This window comes from Artemia sp. Qi Xiang Cuo, chromosome 12 (assembly GCF_049724085.1).
Source record: "Artemia sp. Qi Xiang Cuo chromosome 12, ASM4972408v1, whole genome shotgun sequence".
Taxonomy (NCBI): domain Eukaryota; kingdom Metazoa; phylum Arthropoda; class Branchiopoda; order Anostraca; family Artemiidae; genus Artemia; species Artemia sp. Qi Xiang Cuo.
The window spans coordinates 42705213-42725768 of NC_142805.1; the positions used below are offsets into that span (position 1 = coordinate 42705213).

The 20556-nt window shown below is 34.2% G+C and overlaps 1 protein-coding gene across 1 annotated transcript in view; it reads right to left on the bottom strand.

The window, feature by feature from the left end:
- Nucleotides 1-3600: 3600 nt before the first annotated feature.
- The window catches only part of LOC148946140 (transmembrane protein 42), a 38773-nt gene continuing 21817 nt past the window's right edge, over nucleotides 3601-20556 (bottom strand). The window contains exon 4 of the mRNA XM_089098287.1: nucleotides 3601-3915. Coding sequence (XP_088954413.1) covers nucleotides 3760-3915 — 156 coding nt within the window. The 3' untranslated portion in view covers nucleotides 3601-3759. The remainder of the gene's footprint in view (nucleotides 3916-20556) is intronic.

The window sequence follows — 20556 nt, forward strand, 5'->3', positions numbered from 1 at the left end:
GGGGTCTTAAGGAAATTAATTGTTAAAATGCTTCACTTTTAACTATTGGTTATTATCATTAAGTAACAGCATCACCTGCTATCTGCTCCAGGATATCCATTGGGCTGCTTTTGAAATGTGTCTGCAGGATAGATGGATACTCAACATATATAAATATATCCGGGAAATCGACACCAAGGCTGTTTATTAACACAAGAAATAAAATTGGGCCTAAGAAGTTTTCTGGAGCACAACATTACAAATTGAGAGGGGCTCAGTATATACATTTAGGTATTTGACAACTGGTGTCCTATTGAAAAGTAAGTACGCAATTATTTAAAATTAAAAGGATCAACTTGAAATTCATTAGAGCTTTTCTAGTATGTTACATATTGTGTCCATAAGGTGAACAAGATAGTGGAAGGTGGATATAGAGCTTAAATTTTTGAATTGGCTGTGGTCACCTTTACTTTCAACCATTCAGCTAAAAAACATTCGTATAATTTTAAGAAAGTGAGAATAAGTGTAATGGGACCGACATCATCAAGATATTGCTTGTTACCCTTCTTTTTCAGGGGAGTAATAAAACGTGATTTCCAACAATTTGGGAACTTAACGGAAGAGGTAATTTCATTAAAAAGTAAGGACGACGGTTTTGAAACACATCACACAACACGTCAGAATAGCTTTTAATTAGTTTAATTGGTATTTCTAGAATGTCTGGTAATTTTGGACTTTTCCAGATGTTAGAAATAACTTGGAATTTAGTGTAAAAAAAGATTTGAAATGATGATAGTTGCTGCGTTTGTTTATCACTGAAGAGCTTTCATATTTTAGATGAGTTGGCTGAGGCAAATTGGTCAGGTGAGTTATTCTAATGATGGAAAGTTCTGAGCAACTCACATGTATTGAAATGAATATCTAATGATTATGACAAGGCAAGAAATTAGAGAGTATTTGATTAAAATGCTGACTAGAAAGTTTTGAAATACCAACTATACGAATAAGCTTCAGTAGTTTGAGTATTAGTAATTTTGATGTCTTTCTAATCTTGTCTGAATGTTTTGTTTATTTTTTGCTCCTCGGCAATGCAATTAATTCTTTGCTGTTTTCACCGCCAATTACTCACAAAGCAGCCGACATGTTACAACAAATACATGGTAGGGTGCATCTTGACGCTTATTGGGCTTAGTTGAATTTGAAGGCAGCCTCAGGTGTTGCATAAAGTCAAGATCTGACAAATTAGCTGTTTTTTCGTTAATAAACACCCTAATTTTAAAGAAAATTTGAAATGAATATGTGCTGATTAATTTTGATACTTTAGATGAATTGATTCATGATCTTTGTAATTTCTAATATTTTGTCTTTTCTTTTTGTAAAAACAATGCGTTTTTTAATCGAGTTGATCTATTAAATGACATAGCTTCGGGTTGATGTACATAAGCGTTCCCACCCGATCAGCTTGGTGCGTTTTCATGAGTTTCTTTAGGCTTATTTGGGAGCCCAGAGCGAATTGTCAAGAAAAGAAACGCCAATAAAATTATTAAAGAAGAACCTCGTTTCGTCGTTCAAAAGAACTGTACAGTATCTTGGTGCAAAAACTGGGCATATACTGCAATGCCCTCTTGAATATTACGAAAGAAGTGACCATTGAAAGAGGGTGTTGTTAAAAGTCTTGTTGTTTCTCATCAAAGAAGTAGGGCCAAACCACAGTTTATTTAATTATCCAGTAAGTTTACCGCAGATGATTTCTGGCTCTTCATTCTCGGTGCGAACAAAAAGCTCCTCCCACTTATTTGTGCACTTATTGTCCACTTATTGGTGAGCCGGCCAAGTGGTTTTGTCAGTACTTTTTCCGTAGGTGATTATTCTTTGTCTACCCGTGAAAAGATCTAATGCCGCTCATGTTTATACGTTCTCTGGAGCACTCGCACCTCGGTCCGGGTTTTTATAATGGATGAGATAGGGAATGATCATACTGCTAATTATATAAACTGTGGGCCAAACCATCATGAGTAATATTAATAGCAAGCTTCACCAAATAGTAGCAGATTTCTGAAATATGATGTCTGGGAGTATGAACAAAACTGGTAACCAACAATGAAATATGTTCGAAGTTTATTTTGATGTAGCTCTGTTGGAATGCCTGTGTTGATTTATACCACTCAAGAACATGGAAACTTGGAAAGCCATGCAATTTTGTGGGGAATGCAGTAATTATTACAAAAGGCCATTTTATCTCTATTGTCCGCTGTGAAATTTTTGGCTATTAATTTTGGGAAATCTTTAGTTGAAAGGTCCAGTAACTATGCCGCAGGTGATGACATGACCACTAGTAGCCCCTGGGAAAAGGACTACAAGTTATAGAACTTGCCCACTGTTTAAATATAGTATTTGTTATTAGGAAACATTCACATTTTTCTGGGGTGGGGTGGGGTTTTTCTACGGGGAAAATTTTCCAGGGGTGAACTTTCCAGGATGAATTTTACGCGTGGAGAATTTGCCAGAATTCATATACGAAGTTATTTTTATTTGTCTTACTATCTCTTTGGCGAATCAATTTTACATGTGGAGATGTTCTGGGGGAATTTTCAGCAGAAATAGATTTGTCTGAGGGGCACTTCCGTGGGTGGGTTAATTTTCCACAGGACAAATTCTTCATGGGGGAATTTTCTGCGGTAGGAACTTTCAATTGGGGCTGGGGGCGGGAGATATCTGGGGGGAAATTTTCTACGGAAGGGGTTTTCTCTGGAATGATTTGAAAAACGATCAGAAAAAAAACAACAAATCTTCAAATGAAATTAGGCTAAGGAGGATTTTCCAGGCGCAATCATCCGCAGGACACTTTTTGGTGGTGGAGTATTTTACGCGGGAATAACTTTTCGGGGATATCTTTCACGGAGGGGAAGGCGGATTTTCCGGCATTACGATCAGATATGAAATTTTATAAATATTTTTTTTTTCAACTGAAAGACTAACATCAAAGCTTAAAATGAATAGAAACTATCCCGTATATGTGGATGCCACCCCCTCCTAAATACCTAGGTTTTTACGCTGAATTTTCACTTTTTTGTCCCAATGTTTTAAGAATGACTCCTAAAACATAAGGCCGTTTAATTAGAATAAGAGGTTTTTTTTTTAATTATTCAAAAACTTTAGCGTTAAGACCGTGGGATTGAGGAGTGACCATATACGGAATAATTTCTATTCGTTTTCAATTTTAATGTTGCTCCCTACCTTCAGTCGAAAAATAAAACTTGCTTTTTTAGTTTAATCATTTAATAATCCAAACCTTAAACGAACGGGAGTTAGTATGAATGAATTATGAAACCATGAACGGACAGGAACTATTAGTAATCATATCAAACATAAATGGCTCTGCTTAAAAGAAATTCTTTTATGGAGAATATTTTCTAAATTAATTTCTTCAGAAGCCTCTTTTTAATTTTCGTTTTTTACTGAATCCATGGACCGTTCTGATGAATTCATGGACCGTATCGCCTATGTTTTTTGTAAGTAATTTTAGGTTGTTTCTAAGTGAGGCATGTTTTTTCTCTTCTGAAAAAAGAAAACGTTGGTTTAATCTTCCGCCAATGAACCGCTTTCTGAGTCATCCAAGAGTGTTTTTTTTATTTTCCCTTTATAAATACAATACAGAAAAAAAATATACACTGAATGGTGTCTTATTCTAAACAATATATTCAAACAATTGAAAAATCCATCACTTTCAAATGCAAACTGCATTCTGCAAAGATAGTTCATTAGAAAAAAAGAAACTAATCACAATTTCTTGTCTTTTTGTGTCTCATTTTTTATATTATTCTTAGCTTGAAACTTCTTTTTGTTGAGTAGCAAAACACCAACTAACATAAGAGTCATACCCACAAACCATCGGATCCCGAAACTCTCGCCAAAAAGTGTGTACCCGATCAGTGCCTGGAATAGAAGAATAGAAAGAGTCTATGAGTTTCTCAGAAATCTGTAAAAGAAAGGGTCAGTCAAATTTGAAGATTGCCTAAGAAAATAAATATAATAGTTGGAACGTTGAGACAATCAACCGCAGTGTAAGCCTAGAACTCGTTCCAGATTTGTGAGATGGTTCGGGGTCTCTACTCTTTAATAAGCTCCTTCCTCCGTCCCTATCCCCGAAAGTGAAATCCTGCTTGCGCGGCCTCACGATGGACCTTTCATAAGTTTGCCTAGCCAGAACCTTTACTACAAAAGGCGCTTGAGGATGACCTTGACGAGTGGCATCCCTCGAGCGAATTACAGACTAGTAAACGACACAGCGTTGCGCTGGATTCAGATTGATGGATAATTCCTGTGGGTTTTGTTTGTTTTAGTGGGCTTTTTTGGGCTGAAAAGCCTCTTCCTATCTACGATATCTGTTATGAGCTACCTCCCCGTTGTAGTATAATATTTGTAGGTATGAATATATAATGAATTGGAGGTAATAGGCCTGAAATTGCTAGCGTAGGACGTCAACATAGGTTGATAGAGGGGTGTCCCCAAGTATGGAAAACCATATTGTGACCAGGATGGACTCAGGATTACACAAAGCTTCCTTTCAACTGAAGGTCCCAGGAACTTCTTGCTGTCCGGTTCTAGCGTCCCTCGGTATAAAAAAGTAAAGCATTGAGATGCTTTGACAAAAATATAAAAATATTGATTATGATGCAACTATTGACCTGCAAAAGCGTTAATGCAAACTTGAGGAATTACATAGTGGAAATCTAAAGCACTTAAATTAGATTACTTTTATAATTACAGTTTTAAATAAATAGTAACTTTTTCCGGTTTTGTTTTGTTCAATCATCTGTGAGTTCTTGTTGCCTTTCAAAGAGCATTAGAAGGGGAGGGGGTGGTCAACTGGAAGACAGACAACTTCTACAGTTTTAAAGAAAAGGCAACTATTTCAGTTTTAAAGAATAGGTAACTATTTCCGGTTTTAGATTGTTCAATCATCTGAGGACAGATTGTCATAAATATTATTAGAACATCCATTATGCATACGACATGTCCGCCCTTCCTCAATTGTTTTGTGAATGTTCTAGAAATGGATACATATATTGTGATAATTAATGTGACTCGGTCTATATCTCCCCCAAATTTTTGAACCCAAACCTTAACAGGACTTTTAGTAGAATATGTATTATGAGTATGACAGGACCCATACCCCAGTTTAAAATATTTGTTGTGGTTGTGATCAAGAAATGGATAAACACGGTATCGTAATGAATATGACATTGCTCCATACCCCCTCCCCCCGTTTAAAAAACGTCTCGAAGTTAAAACTAACCTCACATATCACCTTATGGATTAAAAATTAAATGATAGGCTCTCAATACAGATTGTCATTAAATTAGTAGTACACCCATTATGGATACGACAGCTCCGACCTTCCTCAATTTTTTTTGTGAATATTCTAGAAATGAATACATCCATTATCATTATTAATGTGACCCGATCTATATCTCCCCCCAACTCTGCCCAAATTTTTGAACCTAATCCTTAACATGATTATTAGTAGAATATGTATTATGAGTATGATAGGGTCCATACCTCCATTTAAAATATTCTTTTGTGGTTGTTAAAAATAAAATGATAGACACGGTATCGTAATGAATATGACATGGCTCCATACCCCCCCCCCCATTAAAAAAAACGTCTCCAAGTTAAATATAACCTCACATATCACCTTATGAATTAACTGTTAAATGATAGGCTCTCAGGACAGATTGTCATGAAATTTGGTAGTACACCCATTATGGACATGACAGGTCCGCCCTTCCTCAATTTTTTTTTGTGAATGTTCTAGAAATGAATACATTCATTATCATAATTAATATGACTCGGTTTATATCTCGATAAGGATTCTAGGAATTTTTCTCTAGCAATGGCAAGATTTCAAGCGGGGCCCTATCCTTATCTCAAGCGATGAGGTTACTACAAATTCTCCTTACAAAATACGCTTCTTGCTCTGTCTTACACAAAAAGTTCGATGAAAATAAATCTAGTAGTGAAGGATTATGGGTTTGATCCATAGTGGGTATACTATTGGAGCTATTACAAAAAGACGTATTCATTTCAGGCAATGATACGACAGCCCTTAGTTATTGATGGCACAACCTCCAAAGGTCCCAATGCCCCACACTCCGTCTCCCAGCTTTTTGGCCCCTCCTCCCCTTTTATACTTATTTTGAAGTTCAATTTTTGTTTTGAACTTCTTATAAATTTTTTTAACATAGAACAGCTTTTTCAACTTTTTTTTACATGTCAAAATGACTTGGAATATACTTAAACAAAAAATTCGCATTTAATGTTCTCGAAATACAGAATGAGAATGATATAGATATGTTAGTCATGATTTTTACTATTAGAAAAATAATGTTTGTAGTAACACTTCTATTTTTTACTTAGAATTTTTTGCACGAAAAATTGTCAATTTTTTCTTATTTATGCGGCTGTATCAATGGTACTCTGTGGTTTCTCGTAGACACTACGCGGCTGTCTCAGTGGTGCTCTATGGTTGGTTTTTGACACTACCTAGTTTAATGTATGAACTAAATCAGTAATTTTCGTACATTGGAAGGATAAACACTTGCATCATATTAAAAAAAGTGAAAATGAAATATTCAAAGAAAAGTGCGCACATGATAAAGTCGTTGCGTTGAATGCTGACAGACAAATATTTGAACTATGAAACAAGTATTAGTGGGGATCTCATTGGAAATGTATGCTTGCTTTATTATGGCAGTGATAGATTAAATTCACTTGGACTACCGAAACCATTCTACGTTGCTGATGGAGGATATGCGAGAGCGAGATATACAGAGATGATATCACTCAAGGTGAATGCCAACATAAAAATAATAGTTGATGAAGAGGGAAAATTTCTAGCTAATGGTTCTGGTAACACAGCTGATGGTTCTGGTAACACGTTACCCGTTTTTAGATCATATCGTCATCTTTCTGGTGTTAGCATTCAAATGAAAGCAAAGGGAAAAGAAAGGCCTACTGCTGCACTAATATCATAAATCATATCTTTTCTACGTGGCAGAAGTGATGCCAGGAGCCTGACATTAGATAGCGCACCAAGGGAAGCGGAAATGCGCCATCAGCGCATTTTCGCTGGGAGTTGTATTTGATGATGGTTGTTACTGGTTGTTACTTTTTTTATTCGTTTTCCCTTATTATTTGTTTTTGGAATTGATTTATTGATTTCGGTTGATTTAGGAAGTTATGTATGTAATCGCTACGTGTTAGCAAAAATTATTTTTTTTCCCTAGCGTAGAGATTTCTTATCATATTCAATAGCGACGAAGACCACACTGCCTTTCCATCATAAACAATAAGTAGAACAACAGGGAAATTTTTATACAAGACAGTGGAACGTTCCACTGTCTTGTATAAAAATTTCCCTGTTGTTCTACTTATTGTTTATTTCTAATTATGTTGGCTTGATTTTTTATATATTTGATGAAATAAACCTGAAACCTAAATTATATCTTGCAGGGATGAGTGCAAAAAAAAGGAATTCAGAGACAACGTTACCAGATAGGTGCAGACTTTGTGAATTTTGCTTTTCAGAATTCTAGAACTCAAAATTGGTAGGACTCAGTCTTAATTGACAGATTTCGGCACCATATTCCGAAATCTGAAACAGTGAAGCATTTTTCGACTGAGTACATGCGCTTTTGTGTTTTACATTTTCTGTTCTTAGTCTCTGGCTTGACAAGAAAGATATTTTCCTCAGTTCTCTGGTATGTCAGGGAATTAAATAAAAGCGGAAATTAAAGAACATCTAACAACAACAAAAAATACTTTTCAATATCTAAGGTGGTATTTTATGTTACTTACAACAGAACAATAGAAATTGTGATTAAAGAACTAAAAAAAGAAATAGGTACTCAGTATACTGGTCTTGCAATATAGATAAGTTATACAAAAACGTAGAAGTTAAAACGCGTTTGACAAAGATAACTAATAGATAGGATTTTCTAATGTATAACTAAAGAGAAGCATGATCCTTGAAGGTCATATCTCTCCAAAATGTCATTTAGGTAAGTGACATCAAATTTTACTTCTTTGTACAATGTTTTTATGACATTGCAATTCTAAGCTTCAAAAAGATGTAAATTCTTAAATTTAGTTATGAGAACAAAATGTTTCGTAGCTTTTAAAATATAAATTAGAACGACAAGAACTTCGCAAGGTCCTTCAACAGTTCCGATTGTTATTTTATTTGTGTTTTCCTTGTAATGAAATTCGGATTAGTTTTGTACATTTTTAGTCATATATTGTATAGATCTTCGACTAGTATTCAAGATCATTTTCAAAGTTAAACAAAGTTAAATAGCCCTCCTTCTATATTGCCCAAAATTTCCTCAAGAGTTTCATCTTCATTTTCATTGTCATTGGATGGTTTTTTGATGTCATACATGTCAATCGTAAATCTATTCAGCATAGCGGGTGTAGGATCAAAGCCCCTGCAGGACTTTGAATCTGAATCTGTGATTCCTGAATCTGTCAGTAGAAGTTGTCAGTAAACACTAGACTTCAATATTTTGAGTTTTTGTCATTGTTATTGTGAAGGCAAAATGACATGCGCAAAATCGGCGCAGTGCTAAAATTGCGCAATGCGCACCACCTGGCAACATAGGCCAGAATCTGGTCCAGAACTGCTACTTGTGTAAAAACAATGTAACAATAGACAGTGAAATCGCTGGCGAAATAAAAAGAGTATTGGCAGACAATATCACTAATGAGTATAAAAATAAATTGATGTAAAAGAAAGCGCATGAGAACATTATTACTACCATTGATTATATACCAACAAATATAGTTAATGAAGCCAATAATAGCAAAGACGAAACGCATATTGAACCTGTAGCTGACACCACAATAAAAGTTGTGAATGATTCAAAATGGATTAATGATTATTCTGCTGTTTACGAACTAAGAGAAGAGAATATCTACACTATCAAGAGAGAACATGATGAATTATTTTACGAAACAGATTCAAAATGTCCAAAGTTGTTCAATGATATTAATAATGTATAATATATGTAACATATTTTTATGTTAATATTTTACAAATCGTTGTTTCAATAAAAATATTTTATGCATTACTTTGCTATGTTTCCATTATTTTTAGAGTATGCTAGCAAATCGAACATTTTAGAATATTTAAATTTTCTTTTTAATCTTTTCAGTTGATTGTTTCATTGGACTCGCTCAAATGGACCTCTGAACAGTCTATGCAAAATTAGATTGATTGAAGTCAACTTTGCAATGCTCAGTTTCTAAAAACCCAGCCTAAAATTTCCAAAAACCCAGTAGATTCTCCAAATTTCTTTCTAGCCTTTTCGGTTGATTGTTTCATTTGACTTGGTCAGGTGGACCTCTGAACAGTGTATGCAAAATCAGATTTATTGAAGTCAAATTTACTATGATCATACCAAAATCTTCCAATAACCCAGTAGATTCTCCAAATTTCTTTTTTATCTTTTCGGTTGATTGTTTTCATTGGACCTGGTCAAATGGACCTCTGAACAGTTAATGCAAAATCAGATTTATTGAAATCAACTTTACTATGATCATACTACCATTTTCCAAAAACCCAGTAGATTCTCCAAATTTCTTTTTATTCTTTTTGGTTGATTGTTTCATTGGACTTTGTCAAATGGGGATCTGAACAGTGTATGCAAAATCAAATCTATTGAAGTCAATTTTACTATGATCATACTAACATTTTCCAGAAACCCAGTAGATTCTTTAAATTTCTTGTTAATCTTTTCGGTTTATTATTTCATTGGACTTGGTCAAACGGCCCTCTGAACAGTGTGTGCAAAATTTATGAATCTTCCCCGCAATAAATTCTACGGGTTTTATGACTCCTCCCCGAATGAATTCAGATGGTTTTACGACTCCTCCCCCTAGCCATTGAAGAAAGAAACCAGCTGTGTAACTATTGGATTCAATGAACTCTTTCACAATCGATTTTTCTGGCGTTGAATGTTAGTTGCGCAATGAATTAAACCTATGGCACTTGGATTCTGTGGGAGTCAATGAACTACTACTTTCGCAATTGCGAAACAAGTCTTTTTATCCTTGAGCAAATGTATAAAAGTTTGATCAAGTACTTCTCTGCTTAAACACTAAATTAATAGCTTCCAAGATGATAGGACTATATGGCACAGAATTTATTGGTTTGAAAAAATCATCTCGCGGTTTTATATTTGAATGTGCATTTTTTTTATTGTCTATGGAACTCGAAGAAATTGACTGTTGTCATTGGAAAGTGAACTTTAACATGTTTGAGTATGATAAAGGTTTTTGGAGTACTACATTACAGACTGGGATTCTTAACAGAGTGATTACACCACATAATAAAAATGGTAAAGAACTGAGAACTGTTTTGGAAGAAGTCAGTGAAATATGCAATATTTCGGGGTTGAGGCACTGTACGTAAAGGGTACGGTACCTACAGATGAATTTTGATTCAAAACTCTTACCCTAGAATTCCACTTTTCAATTTAGAAGAATTTCAATGTCCTAGATTTGAAGGGGCTTATCACCGTCCCGAAGACGAGGTTAGGTTCTTCGCGCAGTGGATACCAAGGGACCTAACTGATCGCGATAAGTGCTTATGACACGGTAAAAACTATTCTATGTCATAGGATCCTCGTTTTTGGATCTTTAACAGTGAACTTTAAGTGTTTTTTTTTATGTAAATATGTGATTTCAAAAACATTCTTTTTTAATATGTTCTAGAAAATTTAAGCCTAAGCCATCTTTATTCTTTAGAATAGTTCTAGTTCATAAGTAAAATCCTAATCTAGGTATATCCCCCCTCCCTTCACCAGGAGTCTGATATAGATGAACAAGATATTTTTTTCTTCCAAAGCCAGAAAGGTGCCAACTAAATTTTTTTAAAAAGTCAGAGACATTTCAATGGGAATTTTCAGGATTTTATCTATATTTCAGGAGAACCCACTGTCATTTCAGCAACATGTTTCAGAGAGTCTGTTACAAGAAGCAATCACTCTGCAAGTTTCAAACTAAGCTATGATGAATGAAAATATTGAAATACAAATATCTTTTACTGTGATTGTAGCATCTGTAAAGGACGTTATCATGATTTCACCAATTCTTATGAGTCTAATGCAGCCAATTTAGAAATTGTGGACAGTAGAAATCATGATGAGAATGTGGAAGAGATGAGGACTAAAATATTTAATGAAATTTAAACATCTAGAATCGAGAGAACTTCATTTTAGATTGGTCAAGTAAGAAACTATTGGAAGAAAGGATACCCTTACCAACCCAAGAAAACTCGAAAGCACAACAAAGGTCTTGGAAAAGGAATTACAGTATACTAGAAAGGGATCATGAAGAGAAAAATAAAAGATCCTTTCTTCCAATAGTTTCTTACTTGACCAATCTAAAACTGAGTGTCTCTCCATTCTAGTTGTTTTTGTTTCATTCAATATTTTTATCGCCATCTCTTCCAGATTCTCTTCATGATTTCCCTGCCTACGTGTTCTAAATTAGCTGCATTAGACTCATAAGAACTGGTGAAATCATGATAATGGCCTTTACAGATGCTACAATCGCAGTAAAATGGTAATTCAGTATTTTCATTCATCATAGCTTAGTTTGAAACTTGCAAAGCGATTGCTTCTGGTAACAGACTCTCTGAGACATGTTACTGAAATGACAATGGGTTCTCCTGAAATATAGATAAAACCCAAAAAATTCCCATTGAAATGTCTCTGACTTTTTGAAAAAAATCAGTTGGCACTGTTCCGGCTTTGGAAAAAAAATATCCTATTCATCTATCTATGACTCCTGGTGAAGGGAGTGGGGGTAGTGTAGCATTTTACTTATGAACTAGAACTATTCTAAAGAATAAAGATAGGTTAAGCTTAAAGATATTTATTGCTTAAACATATTGTGGTAAAGTGGTTGTATGGTTGTTTGAGGGACGTTGTAGTTGATGCTTTAATTTCTCCCTTTATAGGGGAGATAAACTATGGCCCTAAGGTAATTAAACTTTGGTAGCGTGCCTTAGGCTATGACCTGAGTAATGAGGCGTACCAGCTGGGAATATTCGAAGGACTTAATTTAGATTGTAGAAAGGTTGGCTATAATACAATACTTGTATTTAGATAACATAGACCAGTACAGGGTTTGATAATATATATATATTCCGCTGGCGTTGGTGGTCCCCGGGAGACAACCAGTATCAGAAATATACAATAATATATAATACAAGAAGATACTTACACATACAATAATCCGACAATATTCCAAGGTATTTCTAATATCAACGGACCAGAGGTCAGTCCGGCATAAAATTAGTAGATCACGCTCCGTCCCCATAAAATGTATCTTTTATATATTTTATCAACGCTACCTTATAGTTGCCCACTGAAGCACATAGCTAGGAAGTGGTGAATTCTCAATTTCCTATTAAGCATACACATACCAGGATATGTTCCTTATCTTAATAAAAAGTGGTATTTCGAAACTTTTACTTGCTTCTTGGTGTTTTTTTTTATTAAAATCCCAAATTTGACTTAATTAGAAAGCGTCGCCACAATATTAAAAAAGAATTTGTTTTGAAAAAACACATATTTGCTTAAAAATAATGCTTAAAGTTCACTGTTAAAGATCCACAAACAAGGACACATGATGTAAAATAGTTTTTACTGTATCTTATGAGCTTATCGCGATCAGGTATGTCCTTTGGTATCCACTGCGTGAAAAACCTAATCTCGTCTTCGGGACGGTGATAAGGCTGTTCAAATTTAGGACATTTAAATTCTTCTAAATTGAAAAGTTGAATTCTAGTGTCGCAGTTTTGAATTAAAAATTTATCTTTAGGTACATTACCCTTCCCGTACAGTGCTTCAACCCCGAAAAATTGCATATTTCACCGACTTCTTCTTGAACAGCTCATTACCACTTTTATTAGGTGGTGTAATCACTCTGTCATAGAATTCCAGTTTGTTCATATGGTTTAATGTAGTACTCCACAAGATTTTATCATACTCAAACATATTATAGTTCACTTTACAATGATAACAGTCAATTTCTTCGAGTTCCATAGACAATAACAAAAATGCCCATTCAAATATAATTCCACAAGATGATTTTTTCAAACCTATAAATTATATGTCATATAGTCCTCTCATCTCGGAAGCTATTAATGTAGTATTTGAGCAGAGAAGTACTTAATCAAACTTTTATACCTTTGCTCTAAGTTAAAAATACTTTTTTCGCCATAGAGAAAGTAGTAGTTCATTGTGCAACTAGAAGTACTTCATCAAACTTTTATTCCTTTGCTCAAGGTAAAAAGACTTGTTTCGCAATAGAGAAATTAGTAGTTCATTGACCCCCACAGAATCCAAGTGACACAGGTTCAAATCATTGCGTAACTAACATTCAAGGCCAGAAAAATTGATTGTGCAAGCGTTCATTGGCTCCAATAGTTACACAGCTGGTTTCTTTTTTCTATGGCTAAGGGGAGGAGTCGTAAAACCATCTGAATTCATTGCGGGATAGAGTTATAAAAACCGGATTGCTGGCAGGAGTCATGAATTTTGCATACACTGTTCAGTGGCCCATTTGACCAAGTTTAATGAAACAGTCAACCGAAAAGATTAAAAAGAAATTTGGAGTACTGGGTTTTTGCAAAATGTTAGTATGATCATAGTAAAGTTGACTTCAATAAATCTGATTTTGCATACACTGTTCAGAGGCCCATCAGACCAAGTGCAATGAACCGAAAAGATTAAAAAGAAATTCGGAGAATCTACGGGGTTTTTGGAAAATGTTAGTATGATCATAGTAAATTTAACTTCAATAAATCTGATTTTGCATAGACTGTTCAGAGGTCCATTTGACCAAGTCCAATTAAACAATCAACTGAAAAGATTAAAAAGAAATTTAAATATTCTAAAATGTTCGTTTTGCTAGCGTACTCTAAAGATAATGGAAACATAGAAAAGTAATGAATAAAATATTTTTATTGAAATAACGATATGTAGAATATTATCATAAAAATATGTTACATGTACTATTTATACATTATTAATATCATTGAACAACTTTGGACATTTTGAATCTGTTCCATAAAACCATTCATCATGTTCTCTCTTGATAGTGTAGGTGTTCTCTTCTCTTAGTTCGTAACCAGTAGAATTCTCATCAATCCATTTTGAGTCATTCACAACTTTTACTGTGGTATCAGCTACAGGTTCAATATGTGTTTCGTCTTTGGTTTTAGTGGCTTTATTTACTATATCTGTTGCTGAATGATCAATGGTAATAATAATGTTATACGCGCTTTATTTTACATCAATTTGCTAGCGTGATCTAAAGATAATGGAAACATAGCAAAGTAATGAATAAAATATTTTTATCGAAATAACGATATGTAGAATATTAACATAAAAATATGTTACATGTACTATTTATACATTATTAATATCATTGAACAACTTTGGACATTTAGAATCTGTTCCATAAAACCATTCATCATGTTCTCTCTTGATAGTGTAGGTGTTCTCGTCTCTTAGTTCATAACCAGTAGAATTATCATCAATCCATTTTGAGTCATTCACAAGTTTTACTGTGGTATCAGCTACAGGTTCAATATGTGTTTCGTGTTTGGTATTAGTGGCTTTATTTACTATATCTGTTGCTTTATGATCAATGGTAATAATAATGTTATACGCGCTTTATTTTACATCAATTCATCTTTATATTCATAAGTGATACTGTCTGTCAATGCCCTTTTTATTTTACCAGCGATGTCACTGTCTACTATTACATTGTTTATACACAAGTAACAGTTCTGGCACGTAGACAAGATAAGGTTTATGATATAAGTGCAACAGTAGGCCTTTCTTTTTCGCTTTGTTTTCATTTGAATACTAACACCGGAAAGATGACGATAGGATCTATCAACGAGTAACGTGCTACTAGAACCATTCGCTAGAATTGTCCCTCTTCATAAACTATTATTTTTCTGTTTTCATTCTCTTTGAGTGATATCATCTCTGAATATCTCACTCTCGCATATCCTCCATCAGCAACGTTGAATGGTTCCAGTTGTCCATAAGAATTTAATCTCTCAGCGTCATGACAACGCAGGCATACATTACCAATAAGATCCCCACTAATACTTGTCTCATAGTTCAAATATTTGTCTTTAGCAGCATTCAACTTAACGATGACTTTATCATGTGTACACACTTTATTTGAATATTTCATCTTCGCTTTTTTTAATATAATTCAAGTGTTTATCCTTCCAATATACGAAAATTACTGATATAATACATACATCAAACTAGGTAGTGTTGATAACCAGCCTTAGAGTACCACCGAGACAACCGAGCAGTGTGTATGAGCAGCCACAGAAAAACCATTGATAAAGCCGCATAAATAAAAAAGTTGATAAATTTTTATAGTGCAAAAAATTCTAAGTAAAAAAAAGAAAATTGCTACTAAAAATATTATTTTTCTAATAGTAAAAATCACGACTAACATCTATATCATTCTTTTTTAAGTATATTCGATTTCATTTTAAGACATGTAAACAAAGTTGAAAAAATGTCTAGTTAAAAAAAAATAAGAAAAAGTTAAAAAAAATTAACTTAAAAAAGTATGAAAAAATAGGGGTAGGGACCAAAAAGCTAGGGAAGGGAGTGTAGGGGTTGGGTCATCGATGACTAAGGGCTGTTGTATCATTGCCTAAAACGTATACGACCTTTTGTAATCGCTCCAATAGTATACCCAATATGGGCGTCGTCAAATCCATAACCCCCTCACTAGTAGATTTCTTTTCATCGAACTTTTTGTGTAAAACAGAGCACGAGGTATATTTTGTATTTTGTAAGAAGAAATTGTAGTAACTCCATTGCTTGAGATAAGGATAGGGCAAGAGAAATATTCCTAGAATCCTTATGGATATATAGACCGAGTCATGTTCATTATGATAATGAATGTATTCATTTCTTGAACATTCACAAAAAGTTTGAGGAAGGGTGAACCTCTCGTATCCATAATGGGTATCCTACTAAATTTCATTACAATCTGTCTCGAGAGCCTATCATTTAATTGTTAATTCATAAGGTGATATGTAAGGTTCTTTTTAACTTCAAGACGTTTTTTTACTTTTTTTTAATGGGTGGGGTATGGGGCCATGTCATATTATTACGATACCGTGTCTATCCATTTATCGTTCACAGCCAGAAAAACAAATTGTAAATGGGGGTATTGGCCCTTCATACTCATAATACATATTCTACTAAAAGTCCTTTTAAGGTTTGGGTTCAAAAATTTTGGGGGGATTTGAGGGGGGATATATAGACCGAGTCATATTAATTATGATAATGCAAGTACTCATTTCCAGAACATTCACAAAAAAAATTAAGGAAGGCGGACCTATCGTATCCATAATGGGAATAGTTCTAAATTTAATGACAATCTCTCTTGAGAATCTATCAAAACTGTTAATTCATAAGATGATATGTGAGGTTTTTTAACTTCGAGACGTTTTTGTGACGATTTTTTTAAATGGAGGGGGGGTAGGGGGCCAAGTCATATTCATTACGATACCGTGTTTATCCATTTCTTGATCACAAACACAAAAGAAAATATTTTAAATGGGGGTTTGGATCTTGTTTTACTCATAATACGTATTCTTCTAAAAGTACTGTTATGGTAAGGGTTCAAAATCATGGGCAGAGTTGGGGGGAGTATAGACACTGCCATGTTAATAGTGAAAGTGGAAACATTCCTTTCTATGATGTTCACAAAAAAATGGAGGAGGGGCGGACCTGTCGTATCCATAATGGTTGTACTACTAATATTCATGACAATCTATCCTCAGGTGATTGAACAATCTAAAACCGGAAATAGTTACCTATTCTTTAAGACTAAAATAGCTACCTTTTCATTAAAACTGTAGTTGTCTGTCTTCCGGTTGACCACCCTCTCCCCTTCTATTGCTCTTTGAAAGACCTCTCAGATGATTGAACAATGCAAAACCGGGAATAGTTACATTTTCTTTAAAACTGTAATTATAAAAGCAATCTAATTTAAGTGCTTTAGATTTCGACTATGTAATTATCTTCTAATCGCTTGTCACTTTTAAGAGTTCGCAAGAGTGCCTTAGAGAATAGACTTGATAAAGTTCGTTCAACCTCAAGAGTGCCCTAAAGGATGGCCTTGACAAATGCCCTGGAAAGGTGCCAAGGAACCGGCCTCAAGCAAAGTATTATATAGATATCTACTTAAGAGGTAGCTGAGACCAGCCATTATTGGTAAATAAGACAAAGGTTGAAACACGGGATTTTACGAACTATTCCACAAATTATTCATTTTTGAGAAGGATTTGCTCCGCCCTCTCTTGCATTTTAATTTATACTTGGAGTAAAAATAATTTATGCTTTGAATCTACTATAGTTGTTGAGTAGAAAAAGACATGCTAACTATTGACATATCCTGGAAGCACAGCCGATTTAAGCACTAAAAGCAAGTTAATTGTATGAATAAAAAATATCAAAGCTACATCCCTTTAGAAAGCTACACCCCTTAAGTCATAGTTATCCGTTTGTGGTCTTTGTGCCAATACAAATGATGAAAACAAGCTGTAACTTTCTGACACACAATTGAGTTTTGAGTGCATTTGTCTGTTTCTGTTTTTTGAGCCTGATATTTGGAAACTGCAAATCATTTTTAGTCAACCGTTACATCAGAAACATTTATGAACTTGATTAGGCAATGTGGCTACTCAATGTCCTATAAATGTTATCGATACCATAAAAAGATAAGTATTTTTGGAATCATGTATTTAATCAGAACTGTGTTGGAATCACAATTGAAAAACCTCTGGTATCATCTGGCACCATCCTTTTGCAGAATTTTTTTCGTATTAGAAAGCTAAGTGATCTGCTTAAGGAGATCCATCATTTGATTCGTAAGATTCGGTGAGAATCTGTGTTTCAAAAAGGAGCCTGTCAAGTAAGAAGCTAAGAAAAGATTCTTCATTATAAGTACGGGGTTATAAAGAGCTTCAGTTCATTTTTTATAAATTCAGGCTTCCTCGTGAAAAGTCTAAATGTATTTTAAATCCGCTGATTCATTTAGTGGATAAAGTTACTTGGCCCCATCCAGGGGGGGAGGTTATGGGATTTGAACCCCACCTCGCGAAATGTTTGTCCAACTCTTAAAAACATGATAAAAATGTATATAAACAAATTTTTGATGTGTTTTTTAAATTTTTCTACTCCCCATAAAAATCCTTTGTACAACCCCCCCCCAAGAAAAAAATTCTGGATACGGTCCTGGTCAAGTACTGTAAAAAATCTTTTGGCCAATTCTTAACAAAAATACATTAATAGGACCTTTAATATTGAAAGGATACAACGAAACAAGTATGCAAAACGTTGTTTTTTTATATATATAATTTCAGAGGCGCAAATTCTTAGAATGCAAAGCAATGTAAATATATGACACTCTGAGATTTCTTGAGGACTTATTCCAAAATCCTAACTTGGATGCTAATATTGTTAATTCAGTAATAAAACGACATCTGTTTTTTTGTGTGGGCTTGTGTTTTTAGTAAAGCGCTACTTTTTGAAAATTCTACATGTATAAATAGATAGTACGAGTTAGTTTATTTGAGGAATTGAGGTATGTGTATAAATACACTAGCTTACCCGTCGTGAGTTGCTACAATCTTAAAAGAAAGCAAATTCAAGGAAAATTCCCCCCGTGGAAAATCTCCCCGGTAATTTCTTCCCTGTGAAAAATTCCCCCTACGTATTAATAAGGATTGTGTTTTTAAATTTTAAAAGCGCTAGGTTGAATACCAGATTTACAAAACTTTTGAATACCACGTTCAGAAATTTTGTAATTCTGGAAGCGTATTAGATGACAAAATTCAAAATTAACTTACCCGTTAATTGATTATCCGGAAAATGTGAATAATTTGACTGGAAGGAACTAACAATTATTTGTGTTGAGGGCTCTCTAATTCCAGTCACTGCAAAAGGTTTTAAAAGGGCCTTGGAGGAGGCGGGATTTATCCCTAAAACTTTGGCAAGAGTGTGCTCAACAACTTATTAAAATTCTTGGCGATTGGCGAACAATCGAGTAATGCGTAAAGGATACACACACATTTGATTTTATATGTATAGATGTTGCATAAGCTGTGAAATAATTTAGTTTGTTTTAGTCATCATGTTCGCTCTTTACTCCCATCAGAAAAGCCGTTGTTTTAAATAATTTAAAAAAGGCATTTTAAATATTTTTCTTTATAGCTTTAATAAACCCAAAATTATTAATACTATCAGGAATTAAAATAAGTATTTATAAACTGTCAATTCACACTCATCTGTTCTTTTCAGTAGTTTTGGTTATGGTGGTAACTTTTTTTATGAAATGAGAAATAAAACTCATACCTGGAAACTAAAATCGTTTTCAGGAGAGTCCAAATTACGTCCTGGTCTATAGAAGGCACAGGGGGCGTTATTCCTGCTCCTCTTCGTGGTAGTTTCTGTTTTTTTTTTGTTTTTTTTTTTTAAGTTAAGTTTGACTTGGTTATTAATTGTAGTTTTTGTTCGTTTTGGTTTTTTTATTAATAGTGATTTATGATTGTTTAAAAAAATATTAAAAATTGCTGAAAAATAATACGATATTATAGAATTATTCGACATCATATCAAAGATCTAATAAAAGAAAGCATGCCTTAAGAAATTGCAGATTTCTTTCATTTTAACTTGTATAACATAAAATACAGCGCGAACAATGCCAAAACCGGGGAAAAAATCTAAGAACTATTGAAAAGGACATTTCTTTAGCCTAAGAGGCATTACTGGCGTGCGATATAGCATTTGTCCCTAAGCACAAAAGCAGTCCATAAAAAATGAATTGTTATTACAGACTGTTGATTGAGTAAAACTAGCAACTATAGAGTATCGCATAGTCGCAAACCATCTTTCAGGGTGCTGGCCAACAGATTCTTTTATGGGTAGGGCTGCCTAATGCCTTAGAAAAGGCATTTCAAACACAAATTTTCAAACTATCCATGAGAGATGCTTTAGAAAAATTGGAGATATTCAAAAAATGACAGATGTAACTCCTGACCTTCCTTAATTAGAAACAATATACGCATGGGGGAATATGGGGTAAAGCCTGAACTATGACTGTAGAGGAAGCTAAAGCTTGTTGCAGAGGTGATACTTCATTTCGAAATTAATACTTTATTTTGAAAAGAAATTACGGTTAAATGAGTTTTTTCTGTTGAAGAATTCTTCTGCGAAAATTTAACTTCTATGAAAAGGGTGGGTTTGAGGGGGCGATAACCCACGTCGTATTTAGGGTAATCCTGTGTATGGTTTTAAAAATGAACAGAAGCAAGAAAAAAGTATTTTTTCAAATGAAAGCGAAAACTAACATTAAAAATTAAAACGAGAAGAAATTTTTCCGCATATGAGGGCTGTTGCCTCATCAACCCTCCGCTCGTTACGCTAAAGCTTGATTTTTTCCCTCCCAAAT